This window comes from Drosophila takahashii, chromosome 2R, assembly GCF_030179915.1.
Source record: "Drosophila takahashii strain IR98-3 E-12201 chromosome 2R, DtakHiC1v2, whole genome shotgun sequence".
NCBI classification, from domain to species: domain Eukaryota; kingdom Metazoa; phylum Arthropoda; class Insecta; order Diptera; family Drosophilidae; genus Drosophila; species Drosophila takahashii.
In genome coordinates, this window is record NC_091679.1 from 42,187,484 (window position 1) to 42,214,794 (window position 27,311).

The 27,311-nt window shown below is 38.2% G+C and overlaps 1 protein-coding gene across 23 annotated transcripts in view; it reads left to right on the forward strand.

Moving 5' to 3' along the window:
* Positions 1 to 27,311, forward strand: part of mbl (muscleblind) — a 128,271-nt gene that overhangs the window by 93,200 nt on the left and 7,760 nt on the right. For 2 of the 23 annotated variants that reach the window (XM_017143905.3, XM_017143906.3), the window contains exons 5-8: positions 942 to 1,175; positions 6,690 to 6,962; positions 8,637 to 8,678; positions 9,513 to 13,361. In XM_017143905.3, coding sequence (XP_016999394.2) covers positions 942 to 1,175; positions 6,690 to 6,962; positions 8,637 to 8,678; positions 9,513 to 11,456 — 2,493 coding nt within the window. In that variant the 3' untranslated portion in view covers positions 11,457 to 13,361. Of the gene's footprint in view, positions 1 to 941; positions 1,176 to 6,689; positions 6,963 to 8,636; positions 8,679 to 9,512; positions 13,362 to 17,168; positions 17,453 to 17,508; positions 18,582 to 19,685; positions 20,727 to 21,380; positions 26,194 to 27,311 lie in introns of those variants that run through there. The other 21 variants (XM_070213427.1, XR_001769989.3, XM_070213429.1 and 18 more) reach the window with 21 other exon arrangements.

Sequence of the window (27,311 nt, forward strand, 5' to 3'; positions counted from 1 at the left end):
TCTACAAAACAGTCCAACCCCCGAGCTCCCCGTAACGTCTTTGTGTTATTGTTTACTCCTGATTTCGATTTCGAATAATCCTTGCATTCTCGTTGTTCCTTTTTGTTATGTTTGTGCTACGTGTTCCTCTTGTGTTTTCTCGTACTCAAAAGTGCACCAACCCAAAAAAATATGCAAATTGAAAACTAATCGGCATGAAGCAAAAATAAAAACAACACCCCAAAAAAAACAAATCAAAACCAATTCCAAGAGGCAAGTAAAACGCAAAAAAAAACCTAATCAAACAAAAACCTAACACAAATAAAAAACAAATTTGAAATGCATCTGTATCGGCTCTAACCACTAAAAAAAAAACAAACAAATCTTGCCTACCATTTGACTTGGAACAAATCGAAAATATATATATTTTTGCGCAAATACTTAACTTTTCTTTTGATGAAAACTAAACAATAAACCACAATAATAACTAAAGTAAAAAATGAAAACCAAAAGAAATGAACTTGTTACTGAATATCCTTCCATTATTTCCAAAAAACACACTCCACACACACACACACATACACCTTCTCCGCCTATAAAACACACACACACCAAACCAACCAACCAAACCGAAAAACACCACTGAACCACTCTGAACCACAACTGCTGCCACTTTTGCTATCCGCTGCCAACGCCCGCCAATCAACCAATCAACTGATACCGATACCGATTACCGATGTGCGCTGCAACTACAAAAATCGAATCGATCCAAATGAATCGATAACAAATATATCACCTGATAACGATAACTGATATATATATTGCCTGATCACCCAACCAAAAATACCACAAAATAATACAAAAACCCACCGATGATCGTCGAAATGTGCGGGCTTCACGTGTTGTGTGTGTGTTTTGCGATCGATGATGCGATGATTGCGAAATATTCGAATATCCTGAAGGTGTGCCGCGAATTCCTGCGCGGCGCCTGCAAACGGGCGGAATCCGAGTGCCGGTTCGCCCATCCGCAGGAGAGCGTCGCCAGGCACGACGACGGCTCGATAACGGTTTGCATGGACGCCGTGAAGGGCAGGTGCGCACGCGACCCCTGCCGCTACTTCCATCCCCCCCTGCACCTACAGGCACAATTAAAAGCGGCCCAAACACGCGCCACCGCTGTCGCTGCTGCAGCTGCGGTATGGCTATATACTATATATTTTTCTATACTTTTCGAACCTTCTCTTTGCGTTTGCGTTCGATCGATTTATACCGCCCTGTTATTTTGATTTCCTTTGTTTTTATTTGTTGTGTTCTTCTGTGCTGCCTAAATATCTTATGGTTTCCCTGATTTTTATTTAACTGCGAAAGTGATTTTTTTTTTAACATTTGCCCACGCGACGATTCACAAAATGATTTTTAATATAAAGTCGAATGAAGAGAATTTTTCAAAATTTTAACAATTTCAGCGTACTTTTGGGCTTAAATGAAAAATTTTTTAAATCTCTCTGAAAATAAAATGTAAATTATTTTCAAAATTCAGTAACTAAAATCAAAAAAAGGACAGCTGCTTTGACGTATTAATGGCATAACTAAAATATTGTAAAATCTTTAAAGAATTTATAAATCATTTTGTGAAAAAGTCACCCCACTAGCATTTTCTGTTTATGTTCTCCAAATAACCTCAACAGAGAAATACAACACAGAATTTTACTCCTGCACTAACACGCCACACAAATATATGAATATATTTATATATATCTCCTGTATATATATCTAGCCAACGATGACCTTAGGCCATCCTGCTTAGTTCGAAATAGTTGATTAAATTTGCCTTAAATTCGTGCCAAATTCACCGTTCAATTTTATTGGTAAATCTCTCTTCCCATTGATATTTAGTATATGGATTTAAAGCAAATTTAATTAGAAGTTAATGCCGCATGCAAACAATTTAATTAACTTTATGCAAACACACACGCCCACCACACACACGAAATCTCTTTACAAATAACTGTTATTCCCCCTAAGAGCTGCAAACAAAAACGAAAAAAAAGTGTGTAATCGTACAAATTTGTAAAACACAAATTATGCTATTTATTTATGCTGCATATTCAATGACATTGCCACTGGCTATGTGCAATAAACGCTTAAGCGAAATTCGCTCGTCCCCGGAAAATATTGAAAATATAGAAAAATTCAAATCAATGAACCGAATAATTCTGCCTGATATAACGTGACACATTTGGATTATGCACTCAAAAATTCTCCATAAATTTTAATAGAATCTCTGTTACTTATTAGTGATTAAATTAAAATAAAGGTCTAGGATTAGCTGTTAAAAAAAGTAGCTTGGTAGAAAATCATTATAATCTGTACTGATTTTTTATTCTTGATATAAAATGACAAAAGCTTTAAAATTTTAATACACAGTATTTTTCCCATTCGCGATGCTATTTAAAATATTATTCTGCGGGGTCTGCCAATGAAAATAAGTCAGTGGAGAGGCATTAAATACAATTTTATGGCTAATTGAAAATTCATTTGGATGAACATAATTATGTTTGTCCTGGGCAAATGAAATGTTCAACAATCATTCGGTGGGACACCATTCAAACAGGGTGTTCAGCGGCGTCATTTAGATGTTAATTTTGTTTGTAGATCAATAAATAATTATATTTTTTAAGTATGCCTCCCAGACACAAAGCAAACAAAGAGTGTGGGGGCAATGTGGGAAGAACATAATCCTGCCGAGGAGAGTTGGGGCCGAAAATATCCGGGAAACACGGGAAATATGTTGAAGCTCACATAAAACACGCCATAAATGTTGATTTTCGTTGGGCCAAAATTAACATTTATTACAACGCGTTAAAACTTTGAGCACGCAGCAGGTTGAGCAGGGGAAATGCGGAGGAAAGCGGAGGAAAAGCGGAAAAGCGAGGCAGCCGGGCCAACACGGCACTCACACATGGGCACGTACGTTGTACATACGTGGTTGTATCCGTGTTTCCCGGCTGCGTGTCCTATGCGCCGTACTTAATTCGCGACTTAATTGCTTTCTGCTGGAAATTTATTTGACGCAACAAACAACAACGCTGTCCTTGTTGGCCAGGCCGGGAAAACCGGGGGGTAGTGAAGCGACAGGGAGGGGGTGGTGAAAATGACACACATAATTGCAGCATAATATCGCATAAAGTGAAAAATTGTTGCAGCATTTTAGGCGTAATTCAATCGAGGCTCTCCTCTCGTCGAGCGGAAGGGCAGGACCCAGGACCCACGACCAGGACAAACGTGATTATTGTATGAAAATGTCCTTTGATACCTTCCCTTCACATATGTTGACATTACCCACTCCCCTGAGCCGATAATTGTATTTATGGGTGCTCGTTTAATGTGATTACAGGCCCAGGGTAAAAATGGGAATTAAACGCTTACCTTATTGCACCTGTCTACCGTGTGTGTTTTTTTTTATCGTGCATTATTTTGATATCCCGCAAAATGTTGATGCTTGATTATATTCCCCTGTAATGAAACCGAATTTTAAAAGCGGGTTAATTTTACATCAATCTTTAGCACAATAAGTTATAGTAATTGGAACTGTTTAAAGAAATATATACAAAAACCGATGCAGCGCTGCTGTTTCATTTCATAGCTATTTTCAACTCATTGTTAATACCTTTTCGTAGACTTGTTTCCAGTTAATATTATACGCCTTTGCTTTATAATATTTTACCAATATCCTTTGTATATAAAAATAAATTATACTTGCAAAGTAACAAGATTTCCCATTTATTCTTTTTACTTTGACTTGTAGTCAGACTTTAAGGAATACCCAAACTCATATAATAATATCCTTAAATGTACCCCTCAAGCCCCATAGCTGATTATCGAGTTATATACGTTATATATCTTTATATATATATTCAAATCCAATCGACAGACGATACAAAACCACACCACAAAAACAGACCAAACACACAAAACTCCGCCTTTGCATATATGATTTCCCCCTATAATTTCCCTGTGTTATTGTTGCTGTCCGTTGATAAGCGTTTAAGTTTTGTTTATTATGATTGCTGTTTGGCATTCTGGGTCACCGAAACGTCCCCCATATGTCAGCAAACGAAGAGGAGCAAAAAAAGCCCCATATCGACGGGGGGGATCTCCCCACAAATATGCCACCTGCCGCAACGAACGACCCCACAGAACTATAATCCTCGCATGTAAGCGTGACAAGAGCATCTCGGCCAAAGAAAAAAGGCCGGAGGAAAAGTGAAACTGAAACTGAAGGGGAATCAGAATCGGAGGACTACAGGAGTGGGCTCTCTTTTTTCCCACCGAACCGACCGAAAATGTAAATGTCAACCTGTACAGGACACGGATACGTATACGGACAGGGTTACGGACAGGCCAACGGACAGGGACACGGACGACATGGATTAGTCCGGCCCGGATAACGTTTGAACCGGAAAATTAACTAAAAGCAGAGATTTCCATGCCAATGAATTGTCCGGCGGAGTCTGCCCGAGCGGCCTGCTGGTTTTTTATGGACTCGACCCCGATATACACACCTCCAGCAATGGGTATATTTCCATATATATGAAGGAACATTAGGGTGGTCAAAAAATTCTTATCCGTATCCTTAAATGTGGTTGTATTCAAAACTACAACATTTTATTGAAAGATGGTCTTGCATTTTTCTTAAAAATTACTCATACGACACGTAAACCAATTAGAATTTGGAAGAAAATAAAGTATTCTTTCTTTTCAAAGCTTGTCAATTTAGTGATATCCTTTGAATATAATGAAAACTATTTTCGATTAAATCCACTCCACCCAGATTAAAATACATTTTCGGTCAACGACAACAGTGCGTATGAGTGATATTCTTTAAAGTAAATGTTCTTTAGTTATTTTAAAAATTTCTTTAAAAGCTGCTGAAAGTAGGACCCTAAAAATTTGCCTGAACCGCCCTAATGAACATACATGCATACATATATATGTATATTTGGCGAACACCCCACGATGTTGTCGCGCCCAAGCGAATTAATCCATTTGTAGCATTCATTGCCAGTGACACTAGCCGAGAAAAAGAGCGGTGAAAAAAAGCAAAGGAGTAGTCGTGTTGGTCGGGCCAACTGGCCGTCTCTTTTGCACCTCTGACTGACTGTCTCTTTCGCTTTCCCCCATTTAAATGCAAATTTGTGCACTCTTTCATGCGACCTACGCCCAAATATGTACGCCAAGCCTTTTTTCCCAGTGTGCGCGCTTGTGTTATGTTTTGGTTTATTTTTATTTTGTGGTTCTTGGTTATTAGGCACACATGGGTCCACTTTCGTGGTAAGGGGCGAAAATCGGGCAAGAGCTAAAACCCAATTGCGGTGTTAAACGCATTAGCATTGAGCTCTGCAGAGCAAAATTTATGGGTACGGAAATTGGGGTCGCAACTTTGCCGGGGAATTAAAAGTGTACAAGGGGTTTTCGAGACCGAAACTGGGTCAGAATGGATATGCGAAAATTCCCAAGTCCAAAACACTAACCACGAAAATCAAACTCAAAGTCCCGTAATCCACAAACAGAGTTGTTTAATTTGCATTTACCCCGAGTTAGTCACCTTGTTTATGAATGAGCAGCAGCAACGATGCATCGGTAGGTATATTTATACATAACTTATGAGTCCCAAATCACAAATGCGAATGTGTCTAGTCAAAAGGTGGCGAATCAATTGGTGAACCGAGTGATTTTGTTGGCAAGTTCATCAATTTGCCAACCCCCCTAAGTTAGATCGTAAGAATAACCATCGAAAAGGATAAGTTTTAGACTGTAAGACAAAAACAAGGCTTTTACACTTTGCTCTGGCTTTCGCAAGCTTTTTTCCGAAACGATTCTCTAACCAAACAAGGCTTTCACTCACACAAAACTAACTTGATTTACGCTTCTTTCCGAATAACAAGCCAAATGAATATTAATCGAAATTATTAACATTTAGTTGGTATGTGTAACGTTTATTTAAGGCTCTTTCAATATCAAATGGAAATCGTGTTTATTTGGATTACCGTTGATTTCTACTTGATTTATTCATATTTACTCTCTCTACGAATATAATCTATATATACGTAAAATTTGATTTTTTCTATTTATTTACTTATTGATATCAAAACACTTCCGTACTCTTCTACTATTATGTATTTTTCATCTGTTCGCCTGTGCCAACACACACACACACAAAACAACCACCCACCCACACACACACACTGTAACTGCTTCAACGATGGATGGTGAAAAAAAAACACAATCACATATGCACAAAATTCGAATATGAAAACGAATTAAAACATAAAAAAATGAACTCAAACAAATGCACACTTGCATAATTTGTTGGGAAAATGCAAAACAAAAAAAAAATTGGACACACTAATTAATAATTCATGGAAATCGAAAAAAAAAATTAAAAATATACAAAAAAAACAATTAAAAATGCCAACACCACTGCCGCTTGAATAATTCAAATTGGAATCTCTCAACTAATGGACACATCATTCAAATGCTCGTATATTTTAATAATTTTGCATATTTTGCCTGCCTCTCAATGGGTGTCTGTGTGAAATTTTCGTTTGATTTCAATTTTCCAAAAATAAAATCGAAAAAAAAATTCCAAAAATGTTTGACACACAAACGCACGAACAAACAACCTACAAACCAACACGCACACACAGACCTCACCGCTGACGGCACACCATCACCAGCAACAGCAACAATTGCAACACCAGCTGAACAACATCAACAACAACAACAACCACAGCACCGCCGGCGCAGCAGCCACCTCGACAACAGCAACAACAACCACAAACAACGCCGCTGCCGCCGCCGCCGCTGCTGCCGCCGCCGCTGCCGCCGCCGCCGGTTTAATGGGCCACCACCACCATCACACTCACACACTGGAAGTGGGCAAGAAGCGGGCGGCGGACACAACCGATATGTTTCCACTGGTATTTTTCTTTTCCTTCACCTTGTTTGTGTTTTTCGTTATTCGATTTTCCGTTTTCAAGTTTTTCCGTTTGTTTTGAAGTTTGATTTTTTGTTTCCCTAACTCTAAAATCTAAAATCTATAGTTGATTTGCCTTGGTTTTGACGATTGTAACTGCTTTAGTTAGTTTTGCCTTTTTCGTTGCATGCTTTTAGGCGCGGACCCACGAAGGACCTTCGCTATAAGATCATACTTTTAAGTAGAAATTTAAACAGCTGAAGATCTTAGACGCTGCTTCCAAACTATCCAACTTGCTTATAATCTAATCTAATAGAATAAAGCCCCAAAAAAACGGGACGTAAGTCCTGCTGCCAAATCGGGTTAAAATTTTCAAAATAATAAATGAAAAATATTTTTTTTCACTAAAAAGTCATGATAAAAATGGATTTGAAAATCAATCCCGCTAACTTTCATTATAAAATCAATTAAATGGATATTTCGTTAAATGCCCAACCAAAGTGCCACTAACTTAAAACTGATCAGGACTAACCACTTAGATTATGAACCCTCCGTAAACAAAACCCCCTTACTTTGCGGTACTTGAAACGAAATGCTTTCAACTTTCACCTCACCTAAGTTAATCAGTCCCTCACTCATTCACTCAATCACTCACTTGCCCGCCCACTCAGTTAGTCAGTCACATGCACATCAAAGTGCCATCAATTAACGTTTATTATCAGCATGGCCAGGTCGACTGGAAATGGATGCAGCACAACCCCCGGCATTTAATTTACAAAATGAAGTCATTATCCGATATATCAAAAGTGCAAACACTCACCAAGAAACACACTCGCACACTAATCAATACAGACAAACATTCAGACACACACACACACTTTTTGCAATGGCAAGAGCGAGTTTAACCAATTACACGTGGCATATGATAAATCACAATCACAACACGAGCACATTTGCCCTGCCAAGTGTTAATTAAAATGATTTAACCGATAATTGCCAAGGCTGTAGTAGTAACTGTAGTCCGTAGATATACCTTTAGCGGTAACTGTAAGTTTCTTTCTTTCGCTTTCGCCACTGCCACTGCCACTTGCCACCGCCTCTGCTGATTGCATTCGCGAGCTTAATTGTTTAAGTGCTTTTCCTGGTTAATTAGCTGAACATGCACCGAACCACCTGCAGCCAGCAGCCTGCAGACTTTGTTTATCCCGCCCCCACCCCCGTTTTCCGTTTACATCACGCCCATCACGCCCACACACATCACATCACATTGCCACCCTATTAGGACTAAGTATTATACCATCCGTGTACCCGTTTATGTATATATGTATCTGATTAATGCCATTATAATACTGCCACTGTACTGTGCCCAGGATATATCCACTAATTTCATTTGTGTTCTTCTCTCCTCTTCATTTGCTCTTCTTCGATTCCATATAATATCTCTTGCGTTCGTTTCAAAAACTCCACCACCTACTATATCTCACTGTCTTTCGAAATTGAAATCGAAATCGAAACTGAAACCGATAATAATAACTGCGAAATGCGATATGTGTGTGTGCTAACCCCGATCCAATCCGATCTGACCATCAAATCAAACAATGATAACCCAACAACAATCAACAACAACAAATCATACACTAACCGCATAATCAACAACAATCGATAAATGCCAAAAAAGATGGATGTTAAAACGGTTGGTTCATTTTACTATGAAAACTTCGTAAGTACTCCCAAAAACTGAGTGACAATCGTACAGTACACGTTCAGTAGTAGTCGCGTCTAGAAAAAATTATCAACTATACATACACTATAAAGGCTATAGACCTTAAAAAGCTATAGAGTTATATAACTAACCAGCCAAACTATCGATGAACGCCGCATGCCTTCAAAATCAATCGAATTTGATTAATATATATATCGACAAATCGTGGCCATTGGTCTGCTTCTTAAATAACTATATCATTTTAATTAATATATAACCAAAACTGAAGAGTTGATCTTACCAACCACTGTTCAAAACATCAACGCTTTTATGCACACAAAAAATATATCAAAACCGATCGGATTTTAAATCACAAAAATAAATAAATTAAATAAATCAATAACACTAAAAGCTTATTCATTTCACTTACTAACTATTCTATAGTTGTAAACTGCGAACGCTTTTCCCAATTTTCCACCCAACTGCACGCACCTTCGATTTATTCAGTTGCAAAACTATGTATACTCCAGCCTATGTTTTGATTTCCTTTTCGTTTCTGATTTGGTTCAGTTTGAAGAAATCGTTTCGTTTCATATGTATTTCGTTTAATTTGGTAACTCTCACCCAAAAAAAAAAATAGAAGAATTGGCAATAGAAAAAAGCAAGGCGGAAAAAATAAGAAACTCAAAATTAACCAAAAAGCAAGCTCGTTTGTAAGCAATTGTTATAGTGTATATGGTTATCAGTAGATTATAAGTTGAGATAATGCTTAAATAAATATTTTAAACTAATAAATTTCCATCTCTTTCTCTCTTCTTTCGCCCAACCCATCTCTCTTTCTCTCTCTCTCAGCAATTCTCTGGCATGGTTCCGTTCAAACGTCCAGCTGCCGAAAAGTCTGGCATTCCAGTTTATCAGCCCGGTGCGACCGCCTATCAGCAGTTAATGCAGCCCTATGTGCCAGTCTCATGTGAGTATCCCCAACAACAACAACAACCACCACAACAACAACAACAACTACATCAACAACAACAACAAAATGTACTACTACAACAACAACTACAATTAAGTAGCGCCATAACAACAACAACTACAACAGCAACAGCCAGTAATAATATGATTAATAATATTAATAATAAAAGTATCATAAACGCTGTAATTGCTACTACCAATAATATAACACCATCATCAGCAATAGCAACAGCAACAACAACAGCATCATCATCAACGTCATTAGCATCATCAGCAACAACAACAACAACAGTAACAGCCATTGCTACTACTAATCCTAACGATAGTGATCATGATCAAGATTCCGATAACAATCCAGAACTCGATAAAGATCACAATCGCGATCACGATAGTGCTACTGCTGATGGTGAAACTGTTAATGCGGATCAAGATAATCAAGACAATAGTGACCAAACGAATCTGAATCTAAATCCAAGTCCCCCTAACGATTGTAATACAACACGAACAATCTCACCAAACCCAGAAAACACAGCAGCAGCAACAGATACATTAGATGCAACCCCCGCAGCAGCAGCAACTGCCACGCCCCCCAATGGCAATACACCGCCCCCTAGTTCCCCCTCGCAGGGCGATAGTCTTCTGCCCCTGCCCAATGGCCTGGGCGATAATAACAACTACTTGTCCTATATCAATAACAATCTGAATAATGGCCAGCTCAAGTCGGCTAGTAACGAAGAATCCCTGAATGGCGATTTAGAGAGTAGCAATAGCAGCAACCCACTAGCAACATCGGCTACACGCAACTTTGCCAAGCAGAACGGCGAGGGTTATTCGAGATATACGATTAATGGTCATAGTACTGGTATCTTGCCAACACCCACCACCTCAACTTCTGCTCCCCCAGTTAGCTATCAATCCCAGGTGCAGGCCCAAGTTCAAGCCCAAGCTCAGGCTCAAGTTCAGATGCAGCGCATCAACTATGCCATGCCCGCCTACAGCTATGGCAATCTGTACTCGCCCTATGGCGGAGCCACCTCCACCATGGTCAGTCTGCCCACTGCCACGCCCACGTCCTACGCCCAGGCTCAAATGCAGCAGCAACAGCAGCAGCAACAACAGCAGCAGCAGCAACAGGCTCAGGTTCAGGCCCAAGTTCAGGCTCAGGCTCAAGCCCAAGCTGCCTATGCCCAGCAGGCCTATGCCGCCTATGCTGCGGCAGCTGGCCTGACTCCCCAGGCCACCTCAGCAGCTGGTGCCTACTACACCGATCCCGCTGCCTTGGCCAAGGAGGTGGCCCAAAAGAACTATGCCATGAAGGTGGCCAGTGCCGCCAAGCCAGGAGGAGCTGCCTCCTCCGCAGCAGCTGCCTATACGGGTTTAACCTTGAACAAAAGCTATGTGGCTAGTCCACAGGCTGTTCAGGCACAACCTCAAGCCGTTTCCATGGCAGCTCTTCTACAAATGCAGGCTCAAGCACAGGCTCAAGCCCAAGCTCAAGCCCAGGCTCAAATGCGTCAGTTGGGTTCCCTGCCGAGCTCCGTGCCTGGCACTCCAGTGCGTTCGTCACCAGCTGGAACGACCAGTCAATATCAGTCAGCTGCCCTGCTAAGAGCACCCTCACCCATGCCATATGCCCAGGCCCAGGGATACTTCTATCCCGGCATGATGCCCACCGGAGCCACAGCCTATGCCATGCCACAAGCCCAGGCTGCTGCGGCACAGCAATATGCTGCAGCTGCGGCAGCAGCGGCAGCAGCCGCTCAGGCAGGAACTCCAGGCAGTGCCATGGTCCTGAACCCCTACAAGAAGATGAAGACCTCTTAGGAAGGTTAATTGAGAAACCCAAACCCCAAACACAACTGTACTTAAGACACCAAGAAAGTCACACACTTAATTAGATTGATAGATTTAAACACATCGAAGACGTAAGATTATGTGCCTCAGTTTTCTTGAAGAAGGACTAGTGGAGAGAAGCGTTTTAGACCTTAGTTGTACCATAGGCCTCATAGCGTTAGAAGAACGAACCATGACATGATTACCACTAAAATCAGACAGACAGATCGAAGATCGAAGCTTACTAACACAAATATGCCCGAAACTTGCTGACAAACGACAAACGAATCGATAATTTGCCATTAAGTTATTTGACAAAAACGAAACATAACCTCACTGTGACTCGAAAAGTGTTGCCATCTTCGCACCAGAATCGAAACAACCAAGCTTTTAAAGCACCGGCGAAACGGAAGAGAAGCAGATGTTAGCTGATAGTAATACTTAAGTTCCTTTTTTCGGATAGCACTTAGTCAACTCTAGTTTATAGAAAGCGGTTACACAAAAAACAGATAGAAACCAGGGGCGGGACTTAAAAGAGAGAGGATCGAAGAACTGTGATAGCGATAAAAAAGAAAGGATAAACCTCTAATGTTGCTGCCGATGCTGGGTACAGTTGTGTATGCTTGTTGCTAGCTGCGGGTGCTTGATGCCATATCGTCGTCCCTGTCTCCCACATGCGGTAGTTCGTATAGCTATCTCTCTCTCGCTCCCGCTCATCATTCATTTTTCGCGCTCTCTCTCTCTAACACCCTATCGCTGTCTCTGAATGTTTCCTAACTAGCTAGATAGCTAGCGTGAATGCTGTTGTAATTGTTTAAAATTGTTGAGCAACGATAAATGCGTAACGAATATTGTCTAGTTTATATAGAATACTTATACGATATACATATACATATAAACCTAGCTGTACGTGCTGTATGCTGCTACCCATATACGATACACACACACTATGTACTCTAACACACGCTCATCCCTTACACAAAAAAAAAGAAAACAAAAATGGCATAAACATGACCAGGATCGATCTGTAAATCATATGTCTAGCTTACTAATCAGATATTACAGTACAGTCACCACCACTCACGATCACGTCTCTCTATCCGTCTCACTCTAACACACACCATACACCCGTACACCTTTCAGACTGTTAAGCCAGCAAAATTGATTTATGTTAATGTTATGTTATCGAGATTTAAATTTGATGTGTTGACCAGAACTATGTAAATCCTTTTGATTTTTAACGACTATCACTATCCCTCTCTTCATCTGTCTGTTTAACCCTCTATCGCCCACTCTTTCGATGTATTATAAATGTTTTCCTTTCTGTAATCGAAATGTTAAGCAAAGAATAAAATCATTGACAAACAGAACTAAGTTTTTAATGTTAGATCTCGTGTGATTATCAGTTTTTTCTTTACGTTCTTTTCTATGTAATTTTTACGTTGATATTTATGTATTTTATGTACTTATAAACCAGTTTTTAGTGTAGCTATTATATAATTTTTAACGTGTGTTCCCGATTGATAAACCATCTGAGAAGAAACTACAAAAGCAAAAAAACAATAAATTTGCCACTGACTTGCGCACCCTAAGTTTTAGATTCCCCGCCTCTACACCCCCGCACCTGCTAAAAAAAACTCCACATCCGAGACCATCCTACATACATTACTATTCGATATATACGATAATCTCTGTAAAATTGTTTTTAATTAAAGTACTTCTAATGTCTTACAACGATTTGATGTTTGCCACTAATTCTTATCCTAATTCTAATCCTAATTCTAGTTTAGTTCCGATAGTTTTTATTAATGTTTTATTTGAAATACCGTGTGTTTATCTAAATATATAGTTTACGAAAAAACAAATATATATATCTTATTGTGTGTTGGTATTTTACTTTATTTGATTTACTTATTTCGGTATTCACTTGATAATCGTTTTTCTGTTGTGCCGCTTTTACATCTCACCTTTGATTTAAAAACGTACCCCTTTGATATGTAAGCATATCAGATCCCGAACACAAGCTTTGCCGAGCGCTTTTGGGCGGAGCAGCACTCTTCCTCTATATCTCTTTATATCTCTTCCCCCCGAAGCTTGTCGAATTTTTGATTTAATATTTTAATTGAATATTATTTCAGTCATTCGAGCATTCCCCGCTATATCCTCGACACAGACACAGAAACACCCACATATTCTTAGGACTGCCTGACTTTTCTCCTTTGACCTGCTTCCCCTCACTATTGCTTCTTCCTTAAAAGATAAATCCGATCTTACTCCCTCCGTAAATCCATCTCATTCTATATATGTTTTAGCTCTTAGAATAATGGCAAGCAAAATAAGTACGCTAATGGTAGAGAATTAGTTGTAAAATCTGAATATACCATTTATCTAAACATTACCTTATATGCCTATGGCCAGCCAATGCTTGGCTTACTCTATATACTCGATAAGAAAGATGCTTACTAAACATGGCAGCCGAATACAATATTGAAACAACATATATATATAATATATACGTATAGCAAGCTAAACCAGATTAAAGTATACCTATATTCATCATATATCTCAATGTCTTGCCTATAAAAGTATGATAACATTATCTATATGTGTCGTATGGTTAATTTTTTCGTTAACAACGTAGAACTGTTGCCGTTGGCCCCTAATTTCAATAACAAATGAAAAACTATGCGAAAATGTTTAGAAAACGCTCTCGAACTAACTAAGAACTAAAGCAAAAAAAATGAAAACTTAAAACAAACCAAAACACCACTTACCACTGCATGGCGCCAAGATATAACCAACTTGCATTTCAGATCTAAGAGCTCATTATTTATTACGCTTCTTTCCAACCTTGCAATGCACCAACAACTAAAGAACACAGCAACAAACAGACAGACAAAAAAACAGTATGTTAACATTACCATGCAATAATATAGCAATGAATTGTCAGTTGACACTAGGATAACAATGAGTTAGGCTGATTTTAAATATACAAAAAAGAGAAAATAAATAAAAGAAAAGTAACCACTTAGAAAACCACAGTCCATTCCAATATATAGTAAAGTGGGTTTTCAAGCCTTCTTCAATAGATAGAAGTACAGTACCGTCCAATAGAAACTATAGTTTAGTGGAAACCACCTAGTTGCCTCCTTTTGATTTGTAGCCCAACCCAAAATCTCACACACACATTACACCTGAGAGAAAAGAATTGAGGTTTAATTAGGATCTCATTTCGCTATCACTACCATCGACGAGAAGTGAGCGATAAGTATGGCAAATCGATTGCATGTCAAATCAATTATGAGAGTTGGTAACAGAGCAAGAATGTCGAAGTTAAAATTATTCATAACATTTAAATATATATGTCGAAATATATATATATCTATACACACATCTATACACAAGCAAAAACACTAATGAATATGTTATATCTGTGCTAACATTAGTCGTATTATTATAAAGACAAAACAAATTATATTGAAATTATATTATATACGTTTTATTGTAAAAACCGTAAAACAACTTGTTGGCTTCTTTTACTCGAACCTTGGAAAGTGATCAAACCAAAACTAACATTCTCTCTTTCTCACCCACTACTAATCCATATACAACAGTTTGCTGTGCGTTGTCTCTTTCTCTCTCTCTCTATTTGTTGGCTGTTTCAACTTGAATTGAATTTTATATTCATTTATCTACGATTTGATTTGGTATATTTATGATTTTACACCTAAGTTGGTCTACTCATTTTGCTACATTTTTAAGTTAAGCCAAGCTTTATCGATATATTTTTTCCGTAAACGCTTTTCTTTTATGAACCTCAGTGGTAACTGTTTTTAGGCGTACGTAAAACTCAATGTGCTCTCTGCTCGACTAAAACTATTTTGATTTCCTCACACACACCTCACACAGATACACCACCCGATTTCCTTCAGTAGAACTCTCAATACACTTGGCTTGCTGGACTATCCAGAGAAATATTACTGTATTGTTTGGCTAAAGCTGTTCTTGTGTATGGAATATAAACTATATATATGTCAATATCAAGTATACCCACTAGAGTTAAGCGCTTTTTGTAATGTTTTCAAAGAAAATGCTTCGAATCATTTTAAGTTTTTGCCAACATTTTGCTCTATTTTAAACTAAGACTCTCTCTCTCTCTCTTTCAAGCAAGCAACTTTATATCTCTATCTTCTAGATGTAACTCTCACTACCTCAAGATTTGCAGTCTTACTATATCCTTCACTAGCATGATCCCTAATTCAGTCAGTCCTCCGATATTAATACCTATCCCAAATTCAACTTGAAGCTATTCTTTGAGTTCATTACAAAAAGTTTGAGCATCGCCAAAGAAACAGTAATGTCGTCTCTTTCGAACATACACTATACCTCTCTCTTTCGTTCGCCTATCGAAAGCGCTCGTCTTTCTCTTTCTCGGAGAAATTATCGGGGGAAAGTACGCTGTTGTACGACCTGATCATGATATTACCCATGAGTTATCTTCATTTAGTTGGCCCTTTTTGTGTTGAATTTAATTTAATATTGTTTTCTACATCTTTTTTGAGACTTTTCGATTGGAGCGTAATTTGTAATTTTTCAGCATGTGCTCAATGAAACAGAACTTTTTTGTAGCAAGTATTCCGATATGACTATGAGTATGAAAATATCAAGCAGTGACGTTGCAAGTGGCTGTCTCTTTCTACCCTCTATATATGTATCTCTCTCGCTCGCTCTCGAGATCGATATTACTACTCGTACATTGCGTTTGTTCACATACATATATAACTCGTGTATGGCTTCTGAGGCATGTGGTATGATGGTAAACGCTATATGAAAGCACTTCTAAGGTAAGCTGGTGCACCGCCCCCAAAAAATATCCGAGCTTTTGTTTACTCCCCTAACGGTATACCTATGATTATATCTGAAGACTGATACCTGCTATATAGATGCTAAGTATGTCTAATGCTCACAATACTTTTTTTTTAGTTTTGGTAGACCGTTTGTCGTTTAAACGCTTCGATTCGGCGGAGCTAAGGAAGATTGGAGATCGATAGTTATCGATCATACATCCGATCTCCTTAGTCCACCGAGATACACATACACATAAACAATACACTTGTGGCTCAGAAAAATGTTATTAACATGACTTCTTTTTGTTTCTTTTCAAACGAATTTTTTCTTTCTTTTCGTAACAGCAGGATATCATAAAAGATCCGCAATGTAAAATGTTTGACTGTTTGCTGAACACATAGAGGAGAATATACTCCATATGATAACGAACACGCACACACACACACAATACACACACACCCAACACACACATATATTTACACTTACACTTACACTTAGTTAGCAAGTTTGTAGTGCGAGATGCTTTCTAGGTGAAGTTGCTTTTGAAGGCACTGCGAAACGCTTGAGAACGAGAACATCTAAAACCAAATAGAATACTGCTTCAACTTTTCCTGCGCTGGAAGAACCAGAGTCTATAAGCCCAGTCACAAACACACACACTCCCAAAGACCCACACACACACCCCAAAAATAAAACAAACACTACAACTACAAGGCAAACTGGTAAACCGAAAGAATTTAGTAAAAGTTTTCTTGCGTTTCCCTTTGAAATTTGATACTCCTATGCATTTACCCCCTCTATATATATATTTATCCGTACATGTATCTATCTACCATTTTTGATTGACTTTTGCAGGCTTGTTTGTATGTATGTAGTAAGTATTTGCCTTGTTTCTGTGTGATGTCCTGTGAGGAGCGAATTGTCCCTGCTTTTGATAACCGAACCGAGCTTACCTTACCTTACCCCCTTAATTTTTCATCTCGTTTACAGCATTTACGGCTGCCGCAGTAACAAGTTTGAAATGCGCTTCAAAAATTGTGAATAGCTGCTGCCAAATGAGTTTTTAATATTGCCATTTTTATTTGATAACTCATTTTTGTTTCTTCTGCTTTTTTCAGTTTGCCGCTTAGCCTGCGCTTCATTGCCGTTTACTTTTCGTTTATTTTAGTATAATCCAAAACCCTTTTATTTGCAGCGTCAACTAACCGACCAAGCTCCCCGCCCCAAAAAGTATGCTACTGTTTTATAATTTGCTAATTTGCCTGCTGCTGCCGCCGCCCAACCAGCTTAAAACCCAACCAAAACCAAACTGAACCGAACCCGAACTAATCTACGATAGGTTTAAGTGCGTTTTGCCTTTTTGCATATGCGAACAACAAAGCCGGGGATCTGAAAAAACTTTTCCGCCAGCAACAAGTTAATTACAGTGGGTGGGAGGTGGTCTACAAGGGCGAAAGCCGTAATTACAGCACGAAAACATTGTTATTTTAATGGTGGGCGGCCACGGAGGGCGTGGTGTCACACATTTACATTTATTAACTCGTGTCCCGTGTGCCCGCAAAACTTTATTTTCACCTCTTTCCCAAAACACTTTTTTTTCGACGGGCCTTTTTCACCTTTATTTGCATAATTCGAAATCATGGGCCGTTAACGAGGCGGAAGATAGAACAGAAAAAACTGCGACAAACATACGGTTTTATCACTAGGCACTTGTTTTTTGCATATGCAGCTTTAGCTTAATTTTAAGTCTTTAATGCAAACCTATTTATTTTAAATTCTTCAATGGATTTTCGAACAATATAATTATTTCCTCTAATTTTTCTACCTTTTTTACATGCTAACACTCATGCGCAAAAAATCAACAATGATATATTACAAAAAACATGAAAACAATGTTCTCACCATTTGCATGCAACTCAAATGTTTATATCTATTTAATTTATGAATAACAACAATCACGCACGGATTTGGATCGAAAAAACAAACGCTGCATGGAAAACCAACAAAAACCCGATATTAAAACTATTATGTATACTTTTGTGTTGACACACATTCCTCTTTCTTTTTTGTTTCCCTCACCAAATCAAATCACACCGAAAAATCACCCACACAAAAATATATATTTTAATATAAATACCTTTCTCATAACGCATATTTGATTTGAGGCATGTTTTTTCGGCTTTTCGGCCAAATAAATATGGTCTCATAGCGAATCCGAAAATTCCCCTGAACGCTTCCTGTGTCATCTACACGGATGCCAGTGGCCAGGTACAGTGTGCCCTGACTATCGGCGACATCCGTAGGCTTCCTGCATGAGCGCTTGCTTTCCCAGTCTCAAGTTCCCATTATAGAGTTTGCAAAAATATCGATATTCCGATTTTTCTACTGGAAATATCGATATTATCGAAACAATATTGTGAGAATATCGAAAATATCGATATTTTTAAGCTCTACTCCTAAAGCTAAGAGTTATTCTGTCGAACCCCCCGAAAAAGGAAATAAAACACAACTAGAGAGCAGCAAGTATTAGCTGAGACAACTTTTTACCGTGTAAAATTAGAGTTTCGAAGGAACAGTCGTTGTGGGGTGGGCCATTCAGTTAATCAAATTAAATGCGCTGCCGCTCCTCAGACGAGAATCAACAGTCAAACAAAACAAACAAACAGGGCCAAAGGCGCGGCCCCGAGACGATGACGTTGACTTGGTGATGTCAGGAGAGGAGGAGCTATGGGCTGTTCTAAATCCGTATATATAATATATATCGTGAGACATGAGCTGGACACACCTCGGGGTGTCATAGCTGTTAGCAGTTGTTTGTTTACTAAACAGAACATCACACAAACCAACCAACCAACCACCCACAATCACGCCTACACACACCCACCTACAGATGTTACTCAATATATATAAACTGTGTATTCTCTCTATATATATATTTCGATATCGTAGCCCAACCGGAGAGGGGCCTCTTGTACACTCAGTGTCCGATGCTAGTGAACGGCACCTTTTACATAATTAGGTATGCAGAGGTCGAATCGAATCCAATTGAAACCCCTTCTTTTATCCTGGTTAATAAATCCCGGCGAGCTTCTTTCTTGGCCAATTTCTGTGTGCTTAGCTTTTGCCTTCAGCTTCAGCTTTTCGTGTGCTTCAGTTTAGCGACTTGGCGGCAAGGATCGAAAAAGCTTCGAGGCTTTAACTTTGAGTTCAGCTTGGCAGCTTTTGATTTTCCCACCCCCACCTCTTTGGTTGTTCAGGGCCCACGAAAAACTAATTATCTTGAGGCCTCGATATCTGGATGGTAAAGACATTAACCCCACCTTTTACGATCTCTCTTTCTCTTCTCTCTCTTCTCTTTTCTTATATTTCTAGTGCCGCCTATTAGGATATGTAATTGTTACCGCCTAGTACAGCCCCAATAGAACCTAAGCAAAAGCAATCACAATCAGATTGATCAGTTCAGAGATCAGAGAGCATTTTTGAGTTCCCTATACGAGTGAGTGAGTCCATCTATAGATAGCTATGTATAGGCGCTTCGCTTCCGAAGCTTCTTTAGCTTTTCTTGGCCCTGAGTTTCTGTTGATCGAATACTTGCTGCTTCCACAGAGTGTGTTTTATTTCGTGGCAAACTTTATTTCTCAGCTATGCGTTTAAGTTCCACACATACGATATATAAGTACTATCCCCGCAGTTCCCCGAATCAAAGGACTAAAACAAAAAACCCACTGAAAAACGAAAATGCGAGGAACACACTATGATTACAGAATCGCAGAACCCCAATTTCAATTCATTTGCAATGCCATCTTATGATTTCAGTCTTCCGCCTCTTTTTTCGTTTAGATTATTTAAGTCGATGAGAAAACTAGCTTAACATACGAGTATCTATATTAAATGTATCATGTGAAACCGATAAGAACGAACGTTCGAGACATACCTACTATACCCACATATCTAGTTAGCTCTATTAACTACGACTAACATCTGGAACTCCACCAACATCAAGCAATTGTAAAACCGAAACCGAAACCGTATTTATCTAACCAACCATTAACCATTCTAGTGAACCATTTCAATATTATAAGATATAACTAATTTGTGCTCTTTTTCTTTTCTTTTTTCTGCTCTTCTCTTTTTTTCGAAACTGAAAACCGATGATATATAAAAAAAAAATTCCCAAACCAAAAAAAAAAACCCCGAATCACACGAAAACACACAAACTCTTTTTGATTTCCTGAATTGGTTTCCGTTTGCATCCTGCCATCTCCCAAAAATAAAACCAAAAACTATGTCTGAACACACAACAAAAACTCAACTCATGCCCAATATAGTTACTGGACACCCTCCCGGTGTGCCAAGATTTTAATAGATCTATGTGCAGTCGGTTAAATTGTAGATTCGTTCATTTAACTGAAGGTAAGTGCATGTGCCTAAGTTTCTTCCTTTTCCTCAGTTCACTTTATCCTTACCTCTATCTTTATCCGTATCCCTACTTTGGGTTTAGTTCTAAATCTATATCTAAACGCTTTTAGTGCTACCTTCTCCTAGACACCGTTGAGATGATTTTCCGATTTTATCCTAAGTTGTAGTTAGGAAAACACCAAAAGTTGTACTCTTTTGATTTGATAAATTGGCTGCCGATTTGATTTAAAACTACAAAAAATGGTTGACTATTTTCGTGATAATTTGTTATCTACTTTTAAGTTTGGCTTTCCGTCAAGATAATTACACACACAAAAATACACAAAAGTATGGAGAAATTGTAAAGAACATTATTCGTGAGGTTCTGTTTTTATTCTTAGACGGCTAAATCTGAAGCAAAGTCTTCACCCTTTCACTTTCATAAGAACTCATGATGTAAAATTGTGTGAAAGTCAGCTGCCGTAAAGATCACTTTATTATTAAAAACTACCGAAAAACTTGAACAAACTTGAAATTTTTTGGAAAAGCTTTCACTGTTTTCTACTGCCAAACCAACCTAATAGCTAACTTGCAACCGACTTACTAACGCCCTGCTCTCTCTTTCTATCCCCCCCCGCTTTTCGAAAACCGATACGATACGATCTCCAGATGACAAGGTCGAGGTGATTGATCAACGTGTTGCTGTCTGCCGCGATCACGCCAATAGCCAGTGCCGTCGCAAGCAGTGTAAATACTACCACATACCGATTGTCCTGCCGCCGGCCAACATCATGGCGGCCATGATCACCACGCCCGGTGATCAGCAGCCGGCTGTTCCAGTGGCCACAACAACAGCAGCGGCAGCAGCAACAGCCGGCTACAACGGCGCCAGCAACTTGATCATCATTGAGCCGCAGCAGCAGCAGCAGCAACAACAGCAACAGCAGCAGCAGCCGCCGCAGCAGCAGCAACAGTTCAGCTACCACAGCAACAGCAGCAATAACAACTACTACCACAGCAATGCCAGCAAGCAGGCAGCAGCAGCACACGCCAGCAACATGTACCAACAGCAGCAGCAACATCAACAACAGCAGCAACATCTGCAGCAGCAGCAACAGCAAACAGCACACATCACCTACCACTGCAGCTCACCCTACTCCCCCTCGTCGGCCTCCTCGTCGTCCTCCTGCTCGATAGCCACCTCGCCCACCCTCTCGTCGGCCACCACGCTGTCCACCACCTCGACGGCCACGATGCCCACGCCGCAGCAGCAATATCCGGCGACCTTTCTCAAGGCCCCCGCCTACTACACCGATGCCACGCCCACTCTGGTGCTGAGCAGCGACTACAACTCCAACTGCATCCCCATCCAGGCGACACCCTTCATATCGCTGCAGGCCGCCCCGCAGCAACATCTGCTTAAGTACACCACCCAGGCGGCGCCACCGCAGCAGCAGCACACCTTTGTGGGTCACCACTACCAGACGCAGTTGGGTCACCAGGTGGTGGCCACCACTGTGGCCGCCATTCCGGCCACCACGATCACAGTGGCGCCGGCAACAGTGGCGTCCCCATCCAGCTGCATCTAGAAGAAAGGGGGGGTATTCCCAGAAACATGTATGTTAAGTCATAAGGGTGTGGGTTTCTTCTGAAATCTCCAGAGATTTGAAAGCCATAAAATATATATTTAAAATATTTAAAGAAATTTTAGGCGTTTTCAAATCTCTAGAGATTTTTAATGAACCTACGCCACATAGGATTTTTTATTAAAAGTTTCTCACCTACTTTATCCATTGGAATACTCGTTTTTTGTCAACTCCACTTCACCTAGATACTTATATTGCATACTCCTCTCACAACCTAAGCAACACAATACGTATACCAATCATGAATATACTCCCAAAAGCGATGCTCCAATAAAGATTGGAAGAAATCAAAAGGCAGAACTTCTCCGGAAAAAGGTCTAAGCTAGTAAAGAAAACTTCAAACAATCACATTCTACGAAACACAAACATTGAGACACACAAAAAGCAGTAATGGAAGTTTTTGATGAAAATTAAAGGTTGATATGAACTATTTACAAAAATAAGAACCGAAAGTACTATTTGGGGGAGGAGAAAGGTAAAACTCTACAGAACTATTTCGTACGTAAAGCAAGACTTTAACGTGTAAGCATCCCATTTACACATCAAGTGACATGCATTAGAGGGAAAATATTGAGTGACAGCTCTACAATATTACAAAGCAAAACAAAAAGAAAGCAAAAAAAAAGAGTGTTGTTAAATGCAAAAGGAAACAAAAGAAAATTAGCAATTAAAAATTGAACTTAATATTACAAGAGGATGAACGTTGAGGGAGAGCGCAGTTGCATTAAAATTAGTTACAAACTATTTTAAACTCTAGTGTTCCATATTTCAATGCAAGTAAAAATAAAGGTACATAAAAGTGGATAAACATTTAGTGAGGAGTGTTAATATTAGCTAAGGTTAAGCCTGACAAACCGTTCTCCATGGCAAATAGTCAAAATTAATCAAAAACCAGAATCTACATAGGCCATAGATAAGCAGCAAGAACAACTAATAATAAACACTTAACAATAACAATAATAATAATAACGGTTAATGATAACGATTAACGATAACGATGGGGATGAAGATGAAAAAAAGTACAGTCACGTCCTATTTTTGCAACAACGATTTACTACAAGCGAGAGGCAAACGATACGGAGATTTTATTAAGCAGAAAGCAGAGATCAGATACAAAAAACATAAAACAGAAAACAGAGTACAGAAACCATAATCCTTTTTTACATTTTATAATAACGATCAAGATAAATCAGCAAAACTACAGCAAGAGAAATCATATTTTTTATATACAAGCGGAAAAAACGGAAGCATCAAAAACAACACTGATAAACAAAATCGAGATGAGGTAAACAACAAGAAATTTAATCAAATCTAAAGGAATAAGCATTTTTTGCAACCACAAACAAAGACGGAGACTTTTTTAAAGTGTATAATTAACTCATTTAGCTGAATTCTCTAGTAAATGAAAAAGAAAGCTATTAACACACAGCTCACACAGAAATCGAAATTGTACCGTACTATATATCTTCCTATGCAAACGATTTGTAAGCACTATATTTGTATATAGAGACATGCCCACTATATGCGACATTTGCGAATCCAAAACTTATTTCGATTTCCGATTAAATGTTCGTTTACAGTTTGGCGCTGTTGTAATTAAGATTTGTGACTTGGTTTTTTATACACTCAAACTCAAGAACGTATTTGGATTGGAACACACAGAATAACAGAATTACAATAAATTGCAGAATGGAAACTACTTATTATATACAAAAGCATACGTATATACACTATATGTATATATACTACATATATTTATGTCTGTACACGTATAAATATATACATTAACACAAATATATTGATTATATATATATATATATTTACTAATGGCAACTAAACATGAAATGTGATCTTTTAAAGAAACAAAAAGTAAAAGTAAAAGAAAGAAAATAAAAATAAAATTAATAGTTTAACGAAGGCAGACAGAATTGGATAAAGGTAAAATGGAATTAAAGCGAAAAGCGATTACTAGAGCCGGATAGTTAAACGTAATATTAAATTGGTTCCATCTCGAGGCAGGCGTTTGAAAATATCTCCATTCAATAATGATAACACCAATAATACTCGACATCTAGCTAATAATTGTTCAACAATAACAGATTTATCTACATATACATTTAAGGGCTGGCTATAATATACGGAAATTTGTGTTTTCATCACTATCACTATCACTACTATCACCTACTATCCATACACCTGAGTTCCTCTATTTCTCTTAACACTCAGATACCGACTTCAGCACCTTAACCACTCGTAGTAATACTCAACTTCAGCTCGCTCTCTTCGAAGCCTCCTTACTCCACTAAAACAAAACTTAATCGACCACAATGGAAGTCGTATCTCTCCCGTACTCCAAATAAGAATGCCTAATAAGTTTCCGTCCATTATAATCAGACCTTAAATCTATGTGCAACGACAGCGAATGATGAAAGTGGAACAGTTGTAAACGATGAATATAAAATTAACTAAAGTAAACAAGTAAAATAAATGATAAATTATAAACACACATACTCGTAGATTCTCAAAACTAAAAACTCGTCGACATTTTAACAGTTACTAACATTTATTATAATAACGACAAATGAGTAATACAATAAGCTGCAAAATGGCAAACAAAAAAAAAACAAATGAAGTTTTGTGTAAAAAATAAATGTTCTTAAAAGAAAAAAATTAAAAAACGAAGCAAAAAAAATACAAAAAACCAATAAGTGGAAATGAGAAATCCTAGTTACTAAGCAAACTAACTACAAAACGTATAGACACTATAGAATCATTGTACCATACGGGATTTCAGCGGAATTTTGTTCGACTCGACATCTCCTCTAGTATGTGTAGACTGGCATGCAACTTGACATGGCCGCGCATGTAGAATAGCACGAGTTTGTAAACTAGAAACGAAACTTTTATTTGCCTTAACATCAAACCAAGATATACACCAATATATACATTGATTTCGATGCGATCCTTTCAACCTTTTGAATAGTTTCGAAAACGAAAATTCACTTGACGCATGTACATGGCGCTCTGAAAAACAGAAACAGAAACTAAATAGCAGAAACTAAATTTCTGAAACGAGGGGAATTGGATAATGGATTAATGTAGTTATGTGTAGAGTCTCCTTCATTGTAAGTCATAGTTATTATTGTTAATTTTAATTTATATTTACACATATATATTAGATCATTATGATTATTAATTGTGAATATGATGTGATGTGTTTATTGAAAGTAAAAACAAAAACGAAACTAAAACAAAAATACAATTACTGAATGTTGCAACGTAAAGAAAATGAAAAGAAAACTAAATGTATTGTAACCCCAAGAGGAAAGTGAAGTAGGGGAATTACAAGAAACCTTATCGAGAATGTGAGGAAAAATCAATTTTACTCTACTTCAGATCGTAAATAAGAGTAATGTTAAATTACACTATGATACATGGGCATATGTTTGTATATGTACTGTAAGTAGTTATTCATTTTTGTCAGGTGATATCAACGAATTTTTCGATATGTTCTTCAAGCAGAGCCCACTCTCTGCCCCACCCCCAACTACCCCTATTATCTCTATCTCTATATTGTTTGTAATTGAGTTAAGTTTCCCATATTATTTCTTCGTCTTTTTTCTTGTTTTTTGTTTTGTGATATTCGAGGAAAGAATGGAAGTATAATTGTTGTTCGTTGTTTACTTTTTGTGTTCATATATATTTTTGTAGTTTGTTTTATTTTTTACAAATATACATTGTATTAAACATATATTAAATATACATTAATGAACTAGTATATACAACTTAACTATACACATATACAAATAAAGATGAATTGGAATAATAGATCTTAAGGAATGGAGTTTTTGGCAGGAGAAAAACCACAAAAGTAAAACTGAACGAAAGAGAACAAGTTTTGGGCAACGACTCTGACGAATGATAATTGATAGCGATTACATATACTCCTAAATAAAAACAAAACAACCCAAAAAAATGAAAATTTTTTAAAAATATTTAATAAACAAATCATTATTACCTATTATTATTATTATATTTATTATTATAATGAAACAAATTTAGTTATTATTCATGTAAAGAACGAACCACGAAGGCAAAGCAAAGCGAAAACAAATCTTGCGACAATGCAACAACAACAACGAGCAGAAGAAAGTGAATAGAAGATGAAATGATGAAAATCAATAAGAAGCTGGAAAAGCAAGTGAGAAAGATGATGAAGAATGAAATTATATTGATAAAGAAAATACAACATTTAAAGTTATTTAGCAGTAAATGGGAAAACAAATTAAAAACAAAACATGAAAACAACAAACATCAATGAACAACAACAACAACAAAAACAATGAAATACAATAAAACACAAGAAATAAATTACAAAAAAAAGAACAGTACTTTTTCTTTGGGAAATTTCGGCAACGAGTTTGGAGGAGTTTCTCTCATTAGGGGGTTATAAGAATGGAGAACGGAGTGGAATGCATATATCCTCCTCTGAAAATGCTCACATCCCAGATGCATTATTTCTGCTTAACCGCAGAGCCAGAAAACAAAAAGGAGGCCAAGTCGACAAAGGGACTTGGCTCAAATTTGCTTTCCCTTTTTGCGGGTGGCAGTGGAAAACTAAGCGTATGCATGCACACGTAAATTCCCCAAGTGCCAGTGCAGGAAAACCAAAAAAAAAGAAGAAAGTAAGAAAAATAGAGGAAAAACTAGGAGGTAAAGGGGCGAAAGCGAACGACATGAACCTGGCACATGGCAGTGAAAAATGTGCAAAAAAGTGAAAAGAGCGGGGCGGAGAAACTTTGCCACTGCCTGCAATTTTCCTCTGCATTTTTCCTTGCAAGTTGGCTTTCTCCAACCACCCATCCTCTGACGCATACACACACGTGCGTATGGAATGGCACGTAAGTTGTCTATTTCACACACCAACGCGCATCGCATCGTTTGGCAAAGGAGA